Source organism: Canis lupus, chromosome 11 (assembly GCF_003254725.2).
Source record: "Canis lupus dingo isolate Sandy chromosome 11, ASM325472v2, whole genome shotgun sequence".
Lineage (NCBI taxonomy): Eukaryota > Metazoa > Chordata > Mammalia > Carnivora > Canidae > Canis > Canis lupus.
The window spans coordinates 24,356,170-24,369,950 of NC_064253.1; the positions used below are offsets into that span (position 1 = coordinate 24,356,170).

At 43.6% G+C, this 13,781-nt stretch overlaps 1 protein-coding gene across 1 annotated transcript in view; it reads right to left on the reverse strand.

Moving 5' to 3' along the window:
- The window catches only part of SPOCK1 (SPARC (osteonectin), cwcv and kazal like domains proteoglycan 1), a 499,775-nt gene that overhangs the window by 269,355 nt on the left and 216,639 nt on the right, over positions 1-13,781 (reverse strand). The window contains exon 3 of the mRNA XM_035697008.2: positions 5,472-5,517. Within this exon, the coding sequence (XP_035552901.1) occupies positions 5,472-5,517 (46 nt within the window). The remainder of the gene's footprint in view (positions 1-5,471; positions 5,518-13,781) is intronic.

A 13,781-nucleotide genomic window follows, 5' to 3' on the forward strand; every position in this document is an offset into this window, starting at 1 on the left:
TTCAAAACAGTTCAAGGCTTTGGTCAGAATTTGAGCATGTTGGGATCTTAGTATAATAGATTGGAAGTCAAAGGGCAAGGGTTTTCTTCTTTGCTTCAATTCAAGTGAACAGCATGAGTGAAGAGAGCCCCTGACTTTCTGAGCTTTATTTTTATCTGGAGATCAATTCCTACAAGTTCATATTCTGCTCTGAAGATCACCGGCATTGGTGGAGATTTAGTCACAGCCAAGCTGCTCGGGAAGAATGATTAGTATTCACTACAGAGGAAAAACATTATCCTTAAAACCAACAGCTATACACTCCATCTAAAACATTCATTTATTTCACATTAAAGGAACTCACTTGGTTCAAAAAGTTCCATGATCCATCTCCCTTCAGCCATTTGTCCTAGAAAGGCCTGTCTCATCAAGCAGAGCATCATAACCCAAATAAATCGGTGGGTTCTTTCCTCAGTGGACCATGGCCACAGGAGAGAACCTAAAGTAATTAGTGTTCCATCACTCTAGGACTTCTTCAAGTAATCGGAATTCTCTTCTAAAGTAAGGTATTGGTTATACACATAAATTACCTTCCCAATGTCCCAATGCAAAAACAGCAGCACTGACACCTTTCCTTCAACAAAAACTTTGTGATTAAAGCTTCAAATTTCTTTTTCCAAAAAGACCAGTCAAGGAGCTTTGAAACAACTTTTCAGAATTCATTTTGCTTCTTGTTCATCCTCTATTCCATGACACAAAGCAACACCTTTTATTCTTTTAACACAATACCAAGGTTCAGTAAATTATCTCTTTGACACCTTATGGATTTCCCAGTTTCCCAGACCAACACCCCTCACCCGACCCATGCCCACCAGCAGCTCCTGGTGCTGTCGGCCCTCAGCATCCCCTTCTCAGTCCTTACACCCTCTCTAAGCTCCAGACCTTAGATGGATGGCTATGACTGGCTGATAAGTGGGAGCATCCCACAGAGAGGCCTTTCTTAACATGGTCCCTGTTAACCAGCACAGCAGGCTGAAAGGAGGAACATTTGATAACTGTGGACAGGCGGGAGAAAGGAAGGAAGGAATACACTAAAAGCCTTAACTTCTTCAGCCCCCAAAACGAGAATCAGGGGTGCACCAGTGCAATGCCCCACCCACCTAGTATGAAGCAGGCCAACTCCGAATTGCCCTGAGAGCTTCAGAGCATTGCAACTCTGAAGGCCTCCAGAAGGGAAGAAATGAAGAAAGAAATAAAACCTCAGTGGAAAAGGAAGGAAGCAACAGGGAGAGACAGGCAAAGAGGAAGAAGAGGCAATGAAAAAGATCAATTATTTGCTGAAGCAGCATTTATGGAGCACTTACTGTATGCCAGACATTAACTCATTTAATCCTCCCAGTGCCTTTCCCGGTACCATTGCCAGATTGGAAGCCTTCAGAGCAGAGAAGTTAAACAAGTTGCCCAGAATTGCTCAGTAGTAGCTGGCACAGTCAAGTTTCAAATGTGGAGAACCTGACTGCAAACCCCAAGTCCCCACGCTGCACTTACCAAAGTGCATCCCACAGAACACTCTACTTTCTCTAGGCACCTGTTAAGTGTGGGGTGAAAAAACAAACAAATACGTGGTCAAAAGCAAATTGAGAAAAATTCTGAGTTAAATGGGCTTCTTTACTAAAAGCCTTTTCTGAGCTTTTCAATCGCTATTGAGCCCTGTGAATCTCCAGAAGACAGGAGTTCATATGTGCTCTAAACTTATTGGACCAGGGACAGTTTTCTTGGAGAAGCACTTTGCTGGACCAGATACCACTTTTGGAAACATAAACCCTTCCCTGCTCAACACCCACTATGGGCTCCCAGGTTGGTTAGGGGCCGAGTGATGGAATAGGCTCAAAGGGCAGAGACCACCCAAAACCTGGGATTGTGCCAGAGCCCTGCAGCCTCAGCTGGCCTCTTGCAGAGGTCCACCCCAGGGCCTCCACCCCTGCCCACACAGGACAAGAACCATTTGCAACAGCCCATGGCCTCTCCAACTGGGCAGCCTGCCCAGCTCTCCCCGCAGGCCTTCGGGCATTGTGGAACTTCACAAAGGCAATGTCTCACCTGAATGAGTAATCATTCTCTTCAATTCTGAACCCCTCTCTGCCCCTTCTGTGAGGAGATGTGGCATCAAATTGTTATAACAACTAAAAAAAGGATATACTACTTTACCCAAATCTCCACAAAGAATTCTTAGAAAAGCCTGAGGTTGATGGCTATTATACTCCACTGACAGAAACATTAATGATTCGCTTGAAGATAACAAGTTAAAGGCATGTTCCATCTCCTGGAAGGAGACCACCAAGGGAGGCACTTTTCTTCTAAAGGCCTTGGAGTCAATTACACGATAAGTGCTTCCCCTATGAGGCCCTGTTGTCCAAAGTTCGGTAAATATCCTGAAGGCGAGTACAATTACAGCCAAGGAACTACTTCTAGAATACTGTGAGTGTCCTAACTATTCGAGCCAACGCTTAAGGGAATCCAAAGCTCCACGCGCATTCCAGGGATCCAGCTCCAGAACTGAATGCTGAGGCTCACCATCTGTGACAACCAAAGCTCAGAGCTCTGAGGCACTGAAAGGTGCAATGGAGTCATGCAACGGTCCTGCAGGACGGACGTCATTTAGCAGATGTGCCTTGGGTTCCTCTCACGGATGCTGAGTCACCAAACTAAGTCCTCTAAAACGCTGCCTTCATCACGTCACTCCTTTGCTTAAAACCTTCCTACAGTTCCCCACTGCTGAGAAAACAAAGTTCAAGCTTCACTGATTGGTAGGAAGTGTCTGAAGACCTGCCTCGAACCCACCTTTCTGGCTATACTCTCCCAGAATCCCTTGTGGCCTGCCTTCCCTCCCCCTTCCCCTCTACATTTGAAGGCCACCTCACCCCAGTGCCAACACAAAGCCCCTGTCCATCGCCCCCCACCACCTCACCCTGTGCCAGTGCATAATTGTCATGTGAAACCCCGCAAGGTTTTTCAACACGTTCAATTTCTACAAACTCAAAGTTTTCCCCAACCACAAACCCACTTGAGCCATGTTGGCTTCTTTTTCAGCTCAGGAAGGGAAATGACTTCTCTCTGCAGCTGACAACTTTCACTGGAGTTCAGCAATTCTCCTATTATCTGGAAGATGAAATGCTCTACATCTTCCATGCCAATGGTTTATATTTCACCAAGCGGTGTCAGCACTGATATAGTAACCTCCCATTTTTATTGAGCAGCACACGATGTAATTGATGACATCTGCTGGGGCTGATATTTTAAGTGAAGGCTATTCTCAGCCCTGCCGCTCTCCCCATGCCTTTGTATATAAATAGCCAACAGCGGCTACACCTGAACTACAAAGTGGGGCTCCTCGGCTAAGGTCCTCAATTATGCCCCATAAAGTCATGAGGTTTTATCGAAGGAAGATTTATCTAAGCAGATCCAGTTTTCAAGCCTGCAGAGCTAGAAAGAGAGGCAGCAGGGGTGGGAATCTGCTGGATATGCTTGTTGTCATTCCTAGGAGAGAAAAATCCCTCTTTGGACTTTCTGGTTCAGCAGATGTAAATACCATGCTCTTTTTGATGCTCAAAGTATCTGTATAAACCCCCAAATCAAGGGAAGCTATCAGGTACCTCCCCAAGAGGCCAATGAGGCCCACCTGCAAGTATTATCTTTTCCAATGTTTATTAGTAAAAATGAAAATGTCTTCCCCTGGTAAAGTTTTAGTATTTGTTTGCAAGTCTTGGGGGAAAGATAAATCTGGCAGTTACTTAGATAACATCTGATCCTCAAAGGACAAGAACCTATTTCTGGTTCAAGCTTGGAAACAATGAGTTCACTGCCACCGTCAGTTGAAGCGCCTTCGTAGGCAAAATCCTGGTGGGAACGTTTATAGAAGAGCTCGTTTGTCAGGCACGGACAGAGAATGTGTTGCTCTGTATCTGAGCATTCTTCTGAAATGAAGGCATACCCTTTCAAAAGAAATGTTTAGAAATTTCAACCATTTTCAATGGAAAACTTCTAAATTAAATTATAAACATCCTCTCATGCTTTAATGTAGTTTATTGTGATGGCTCAGTCATTGGTAAAGTTGCAAAGGCTCTTGGAGGCAGCTAAGATATGAAGAAGCCTAGACCGATCTCCAAAGGAGAGCCTTCCCTGGCACCTGCTCCTGAGACACATGCAACATACAGTATGTTCCCCACCTATCGATCCAACACCTTCCCCTGCATATACCTGCATCACAGCCCTCAGCATATCCCAATGAAACTGCTGACTGGGTTACGTCCTGGCACTCTACTCTGAGCTCCTTCAGGGTGGGCACCACAGCTTTTTTTGTTTTATTCCTGGATCCTGGCTTGGTGCTTGTGTACACAGTGGGTATGCAACATCTGAGAATGAATGAATGCATGGATGAATGAATAAAATATGTCCTACTTGGAGGCAGAACCTAAAATGCATATGTAGAAATTTTAATACCAGTTTTGTTTATTTAAAAAAAAACCCAGATTCCAGGGACAGTGGGACCCATTAAAGTAACAGAGGACAGAATAGAAGGGGGCCCCTGCTACCATGTTACATGTCAATGCCTTCTTTGATTTCTCTTTGTCAGGGTGACCACCATGATCACATCAAATACTTAAGCCACAGTACTGAAGCTCATCCTCAGAAATGTGAACCTTTGATATGTGGTCGGTCATCTTTTTCGTCCAGGTTTCAGTATTAACTGCATACACGTACTTCAAGTACAATCTAGCGTCATTTTCAGAGGCCGGTTCTGCAGCAACAGCAGCCACACATGGAACAATAGGAGCAGGGACGTGATTCACGGCAGGTCCTCAGTGTGTCTTAAATAACGCACATGAGCTCACTGGGACTGATTTACGATGGCCATCAGGAGACAGGCTTCATGCTTGCTGGTGTGAGCGCAAAGAGCCCTCTGAGGACCCAGCTTACACCCAAGTGGTCAGTGAGCGGACTCAGAAACAAGCTTCTATTTAGAAACCATGAAGAAGTTATTTAGCAAATGAAATATTAGTGCCCTTGAAAGCCTCCTGGGACTAACCTGTTTCCAGAAAGAAAGTTTCATTTTTATAGCTCATGTCAATTGCACAGCATTTCCAGGCAGTCTGTTCCACAAAAGAAATCACTGGATTCAACCTGACAACTTACCAGGTTACAGTGACAAGCATTTTACTCTTTTGTTGGGTTCGTGTTTAAGAAAAACAAAAACAAAACATCCAATGACTATAGTCAATTCGTTGCATTTTTAGGATTTTGTCTTGCACAATCTCAGACAAATGAGCAAACTGACAAAATAATTTCTATCACCATAGTCATCTCAGGCCTCCAAGTCAGTTAAATAAGACAGCTCTGGCCTTCTCAGAAACAGTAACTCAGCACGCAAGGAAGGAAAAATGAGACTGCATTGTCCACAGAATACACACGACAAGGAATAATGCATCCTTTACCTTGGTCAAAGGGCTTGTTGGGATTCCAGTTTCTGAAATAATCATCCTATATAAGGAAAAAAAAATAGAAAACAAAGGTCAGATTTCAGAAAGCTTCTCACATAACTGCACAAAAATCTGCTTTTCTCCCCACCTCCTAAAACACAAAGGAAAGTGCACACATGGCTTAGAAATCTTTCCCCAAAACAGACAATCTGAAATCAAAAATATAAATTTACTTTTCAAATTCTTGTCTTTCAAACTGTATGGATTAAACACCAGGCATAGCAAAAACATTTCAGCCTTATACGGAAACAACGCTGCTCTTCTTGGTTTGACAGATAAACTGAGACACCTTCTAAGTGCAAGGTGCATTTGCTATCAATTATACTCCAGGTGATGCCTTGCTGCCCTCACTTGTGATGAAGGCTCTGTGTTTGTAACAGCTGATAATTTCAACTGTCAACATTCCTTCCAGGTGGAGACATGTAGAGGCGTACAGTTCCAGTTTCCCAACACTCGCCAAAGTTAAAAGCAGACTGGCCCTTCAACTGTTAGAATTAACGGCAGGCATACACGTAGCTTTGTACCATTTGTTCTGGGTGTGTGACAATGACATCACAGAGGCTGGCCCATCTGGTCAATTCAAAACCATGTATTTCTTGCATGCTGCTTGTTTCAATTTCTGCTTTGAGCCTAGACGCCTCATGACTTTGAGATTCCCAGAGTCTAGGCCACTCACTTATTCATGGTTACACTAACCTCCACTTTTAATAACCTTTCCTTCCTTCCTGTTCCCCATATCCTCCCCACCCCACCCTGAGCTCAGCATTCACCCACCTGTGCTGTCCCCTAGCACACCCACCCTGTCCACGCAACCGGTTTGCAAAGAGAAGAGGCTTCAGCCGTGTTTGTCAGCCCTGTACCACCTCACGGCTCATGCAACTCCTCTGTTCATCTGCTCCCCACCAGAGCCCAAATCGTTTGCCGTATGTGTTTTGGGCAGGTGCTCTGCATGCCACAGACGGTTTTCAGAGAGCTGCCTACAATGAGGCCTCCATTTCTCTTCCTGAGAAGTTCATTTACATCAAAGTGCACAATTAGTTTAAATTATTGTCCACGCTGTCTCCTGCTGCAGTTTATCTCCGACATGATCTCCCATGAGTTTTATCGGCCTCTGTGTTGTTCAATTACCTGGCTTTATTAGATCCTTGTTGAGTTCACCTAAGCCCTTAAATAGATTTTTAGGAAACTGGATTTAGAGTAAAATCACAACATATTGCTTCTTGGGCAGTGATTCCATTTTCCAGAGCATGAATAAACATGAACAGGTTCTTCGGGATCCTGGGGATTCAGCATTAAATTATTCTTAACTCTGAGGAATTGGCCCACTTTGCCCTGGCTTTAATGTTATGGCGTGACTGACCTTCTCACCCAGCTGGTCAGGAAGTCTCCAAGGGCAGCACCATAAAATATCACTGGAAAGTTGAAAACAAGCCCTTTGCCATATCTCTGTCCACCTACAATTTTAATGCAAGCCTAACCTTGTGAACTATGTGGTTTGAAACTCAGCAGCCAGTGTTAAATGAGTGTAAGTTAAGGACAGGATGCTAGGCAGGAAAAATTGAGCACCTGGTTTCTCAGCTCTATAGACAAGATGCTCTCAGCCCTAGACACAAGCATGTTACCCACACATTCTGCTGGTCACAAGGTCATGAGAAGAATAATCCTGGTGGAACCCATCCCACCAATGGAGGAAAAAAACAATATCTGTCCTTCTAATTGTGCCCTCTTCACATACAGAGGCCAGCCTCCCATCCGATGACAATGTGGGATCTTGTGAAATATTTTCTACTTGGACATGCTCTTTTTCATACATGGAAGTCTTTGGAAGCTTAGGATGTGTGTCTGACAGAAAAGACTGGAGCCAAAGACAAGTTCCTGGACTTTAATTTCATGTGCTATATTCCCTTTGATGTCAACAAAAGGTCTGAGCAAGTCTCAAGAACTGAATATTCCCTCATGATTTCAACTGACCGTGTAACTTGAATGGCACGTGAGGCATACTTCTGGACTCCGTGTCACTTTTCCAGGTCAACTACGCTGGCCATTTCTACAAATTTCTTGGGGGAAAATCATGGCTTTAAATACAAAGCCTTTCTGTCATAAAAACAGGTGTCTGCATTAGAATATTTTAAACTGATTGCAAAGGTAATAATACTGCCTAATTGCGGCCAAGATGTGAAAGCACACCTTGAGAGATGGCTCATTATGCAAAGTGAGTCCTTCAAGCGGCCCCTGGCCCAGCAAGGCCAAGCACGGGAGGAGACTGATTCCCTATGCCTGGATGCTTTTTGCTCTGCTTTAGGAAAGTGGATGGTCTAAGCAAAAACCAATGAGCCACGAGCAGATACAACAGTGCACCTGTCTAGCTAGAGCTGAGAGAGACCCTATCTGATGCCAAGATCAGGAACAGGTAGGAAGCGTGCTAGAGCCAGAACCTGCCTGGGGGACGGTCAGGGAGCCCCAGGGAAGGGGCATGGCCACAGCCAAGCAGAGGATGAGACCCTCCGGGCACAAAGTGCTGCCTGCCATGCTATAGCCGCCAGGCCTGACTGGCTGGCACGCAGGGCTGTATCCATGGAGCCCTTCCACAACTGCGGGATTTCCAGGCCAGGCAGCCCCTACACTCAAATGGAAAAAGCCACAGATGAGAGACTGCCTTTTTTAGAGCTGCACCTCCCAACAATGTGCTCAGACCAGGATTCCACTTCTCAGGATGCTCAAAGCACATATGGATGACTGGGGCACTGAGCCAACACCTGTCAATCCCAGGGCTGCTCATTTTTCCAAGCCCCAAGACTGAAGGTGAGGGCCGGGGTGGGAGAGATACCACCCCAACTTGTATATCATTTTTTAATCTAAATTAATACAGCTACATCCTATTTATGTTGTCCTACAACAGACCCATGACTTCCTGTGCTGTGGACAGTTGTGCCAGTTTTCTCAGAGTTACAATACCCACCCCGGGGAGTACTGTGCCTGTGCCCACACCAGCCCAAGTCTGCACTGTACAATCTGTTCCTGCTGCACGGACCCCAGAATCCCTTTCACATACTAGCGCAGTGCAGGACTTTAAGAGTCCTGCCTTCTGTCCCAATAAAGTTGTGACCTGCTGAAATTCAGACTGTGGGGAAAGGCATACCAGATGTGACGGTTGCATCAATGTGCCAGGAGAGGTGTAGGCAGGTGTCTGAGCTGGCCTCTTAACCGGTAATTTTATCATCTTGTGATGAGGCTTTTAAAAATGACTTGCAAGGGCCCCAGCAAGACTTAATTTTTAAAACATAAACCTAAATAGAAAGATGCATATCTAAATGCAGTCATTTATTAAATTCAGTAACTCCTATGAGTACATTATACATGCTCGGGAATGAAGGATGGCGGTGTTACTACACATGTATATTTTATGGGCTCCACTGCACAGTATGATGGCAGGCCTCTACTGGACAGGGCAGGGAACAGTCTTCCTCCAAATCTTAACCAGATGAAGGAAAGGCTGATTTCATTCCGCTATACCTCGTCACAAATGAAAATTACCCAACTCTTTAGGGACTGTTGAGATCGGAAGAACCTAGAAATGTAAACGGTATCAAACTTGAGCACGCTGACCTAGGTCTAAAATCATGAAATATCTCAAGGCAGGATAAAGCCATAAGGAAGCATGAAAAGTCAGCACAAAAATAACAGTGAAAAAGTGACACAGCATTACGTGTGTAGAGTGAGAGAGGTGGTGGTGGTCCTGGTGTCAGAGAAACCATCAGTGAGGGGGCAAGATTATAGCCCTGATTATTTTAATCCTCTGTAGCTGATCAATACAGAAAATGACATATTTCTCCAACTATTTCACTAACTATCCTACTAACACAGAAAAGGATCCTGTAAAAGTTCCAGCACCCAGTGGCTAGTGCTAAGGAATTGAACTCTGGGTTTTCAACTACTTTATAGATACTCTGTTTTGATAGACATTTATGGGAAAGGAAATCTATTCAAAACATATAAACAGAACACATATTGTATATTATTATACAATGAGTATACAGTTATTCTGCTCTGAAATTCATCTTCCAATAAAGTCTTTAAGCCTCCCTAACAAGAAATATTGAAAAAAAATACTCATGCTATCATTTGAGCGATTAGGTCTCTTCATCACAGGATGATCATAACCAATTGGAAAATATCTCTGGTTCCAGCCCATTTTGAAGGGGCACCTGAATCTTTCTTTCACTGTCCCAGAGCCCAAAATGGCCAATGCAAATTTAGCTCAAATATTTCCCCAGGGATTTGCTACTCCGGGGGTGCTTATGTCAGCTCTAAGGAAAGTCACAGCAGACTCTGAGGAGGCAACGAGGAGGCAAAACACAATGGAGACTGGTTTTGAAACTCAACTGCCTTCCCTTCAGCTCCGAACATGATGATGTAATTCATTATCTACCTTCCAGCTCCAGATATTACAGATCAAACACACTTAGCTCACATGGCACAGATCATTTCTCCTTCATACATATTTTAGCTAAGTTGTTCAAACCCTCCAGTATTATCTGAAGATTACCGGAGATAATACAGATAACCAGCTTAGAAAATAAATGGGAGCCTCATTGGTCTCAAGCAAGAGTGAGCGACAGGAACAACAACAGAAGGAAGGCAGGTGAAGTGAGGGCAGGCGGGCACTGTGGGGTCATCTGTGAACCCTCGGCAGGTAAAGGCAAAGGGGAAAAGTGCTGCCCCGCAAGGTAAGGGAGAGTAAAGTCTGGTGTACAGATCCTGGATGGGGGAGAACCCCCTTCCCAGGACCCAAAACCTTTTACAAAGAGATCCATGAAGGGATTATAAGCAAAGCACTCTCAAAAGGATTCACTGCCAACTAGTCTCATTAATTTTCACACCACTTGACTGGGGAGAATAGAAGGAGGGCTGGTTGGCAGGTGGAAAGGGCATCACTAAAAGATAACAGAAGTCACTGGAAAACTGAGATTTCCAGATGACATTGTATAAGTGTATCGGCCATATAATTCAACATTTGACTGCAATTTTAATTGGTGTGCAATAGAAATTTCTACTGATCCAGCCACTGGGGAGGTACCAGACATTCCATTTGTTTACTGAGAACGAAGTTGGCTTCCCATTCAAGCACCTCATCTCTGAGCTGTTTCTGGTTTTACCTCTGGGAAAGCGACGTTCTGCTAGTCTCCTCTCTACCAGGCCTGTCCCACCTATCCCTGACAAGGACCCCGACCCAGTGGGGATCCTTCTGAAGGAAGGGGCTCAAACAACTGGCCTGACTTGGGCCATGACTCAAGGTCCCACCCGGCTCCCCTCCATAGACCCCGCTCACAATAACCGTGTACATCAGTGAGTGGGAGTGCAGGAATCCATTTCCCTGTGAACATGTCACTCCTATATACACCTGAGCCCAAGGTACTTCTGAGCAGGGAAGGAAGATGTTACTCACCTGCATATTTCCCCAAGGCACCACTCAAAAGTGCACAATAAATCCTACCCAAATTGTATAAAATACAAGTAAGCTGTTCCAGGTTTAACATCTTTGTATTCCTGCAAAATCCCCAAAACTGTTACTGGTAAGTGTGTAAATACAGGTGGGTATGTTTATAGAGACACTCTAAATCACTTTCTTCCTGAATAGAGCGATTCTTTGATAAATTGGTCTGACATTTGGTATAAAGTCCTGCAGGCCCTAGACAAAATGATTTAGAAAATAACCATGTCAGTTGCTCTGCTCTTTCAATAAATAACACACCAGTAAAATACAGATAATAACTGACAATCATACTTGTACTATAACTAATGAGAAAAGATAAAGCAGCAAATGGACTGTTTATATGCATTTGATAAATTGCATCCCCTGGATATACCAATGAGAAATAAATGTGTGCAGTGCTGGTTCACTGAACTAAAACAAATATTTACCACTGAGATTTAGGATTAAGAATGAAATTTACATTTTATTTGGCAACTATTTGGATACTATGTCTACATACAGTTGAAAAGTCAGAAACCTACCTCAACTTCCTGAGTACGAAAGCATTATAAATGAGAAAAAAATAAAAGAATCACATCAAACAATAGGAAGGAATGTAAACATTTTTTGATAATTGCATCAAATTTTCATTTTATCATAACATTAGAAAGGTCATATGCAGATATTTTCCATCAAGTCACCAACCATCATACCCTTGAAAAGTCCCATCATTCATTAGGTTCGTGGGGAAAAAACATGAAATTATCAGGTAAAGTAACACCAGGAGGGAGCAATCTGAGTGCGCTAGTGATCCTTGTCACTACAGCAGAATAGCTAGCAAAATCACGATTAACAACCAACATCCAGTTATGATGACTATGAGAATTTCAAGTGATTAATTCCCTGTGACATTGGTCCAAAGGGTGAAATTCAGTAAAATCCCAAAATGACATCAGAGACAATGAGTAACAGACCTTCTACATTTCTGCAAAGAAATTCTTTTGTCTTATACCTCCAACATAGCTTGAAGGGGTCTATAACCTAGGAAGATGGGAATTCAGGTCTTAAAAATGTGTTAAATGAGTAAGATTGTCATGACACCTCCAGGTAGTGAAAAGATTATAATCAGCATGGAGAGTTCCCGCATCCTCAGGGCATTGCAGGTCTCCCCGTCTGTCCATCGAAGCTGAGGTTGGGGAAAGTGACCCAATGACTTGTTCGTTTCTCAGATAGAAAGACAGAGTCTGAGATTTCTTCCCCAAAGTATGCTCTACACGTGGTTTTTGTTCTGGGAATATGAATGGGTATAGGAGGCTCCATGAGTACTCTGACAAGCACAAGAGCTATCTCCCCAGACTCAAAACCATCCATACCCCTGACCTTATTACCAATATTACTGAAATGTCTGTGCTAACCAGGAGCTGCCTTCTGCATAGCCGGGACTATGGAGGCAAAGGGAGACACAACAGGATACACTGGACAGGCTCTGAAGGAAATAGAGGTTTCAATTCTGCCTCTGGCACTCACTGGCTGTGTGGCCTTGTACAATCCACTCAGCCTCCCTGATCTTTCTCTTATCTTGCTGTAAATTAAGACCACTTCACCCACCTTAGAGGACAGGTCACAGTGATGCGTGCTAACGTGGCCAAGTATCTGGGAGATTGTTGGGCACGTACAATTACTCAGTAAATAGAAGATGTACATTTTGGTGTCTACTTCCAGAGCTTTGTAGTACTGAGATGTCCCAGGAACACTGGGAGAAAGAGGCTTTTGTGGAAATACAGTCAATTCCTGAATAACACAAGGGGTAAAGGGTGCCGAACCTCGATGCAGTCGAAAATCTGACTCCCCAAAACTTAATTGTTAATAGCCTACTGTTGACCAGAAGCCTTACTGAATTCATAAACAGCCGGTCAACACAAATCTTGTATGTTGCATACATTGTACACTATGTTTTTACAATAAAGTTAAGCTAGAGAAAACATGTTAGGAAAATCTTAAGGACGAGAAAAAACATTTATAGGATTTCTATTGAAAAAAATCCTTGCACAAGTCAAACCCATGTTCAAGAGTTAATGCAATGTGTTTAAAATTTCAATAATGTGCCTCCTTGTACATTTGAATCTTACCAATGAGGCCCAAATGCAGGGAGACTAAAGTGTACTTGGGAACAATAATTATGAAAGATTTTAAATGCATGCGATTTTATTAGTGTCACGTACAAAGAGTGGCTGAGAAAAATACAAATTCAGTGAAATTTGAAGAGTGGAATTCCAGGCATGTCTCTGTTTAAAGGTCAGGCTTATAGTCTCTAAGATTTAGTGACCCTGTCTTTAAAAAAAGAGAGAGAGAATACTTACACCACAGAACTGTTTTGTATATCCATCCAGTGAGTTTTGAACCACTGTTAAGTATTACACATAACTAAGTTAAAGTTTCAATTATGAGTAATTATATCCTGATACGGGAATTGGGCATGCTCTGAACACGCAAAATTTCTGTGTAATCATTATATGCAGAAAACAGACACAGGCACCTGGAAGAGGACTGTCTCACCGACACACCAACCAAGGCCATTGCCACCTTGTAGCATGTGAGCCTTTACTTCACAGAACGTACCAATTACGCTGGCATGAGGCCCAGCCTTGTCCAAGGAGCACAAATTCCAAGTTAAATAGGTTCTGCCCTCTTTCTGTGAAGGCCACGCTTGCCACACCCCTAGGCTGGCCCACCTCCACCAATGTCCAGATGCTACCCTTTAGAGTGTAAGATAGAGCTATTAACTATCATCT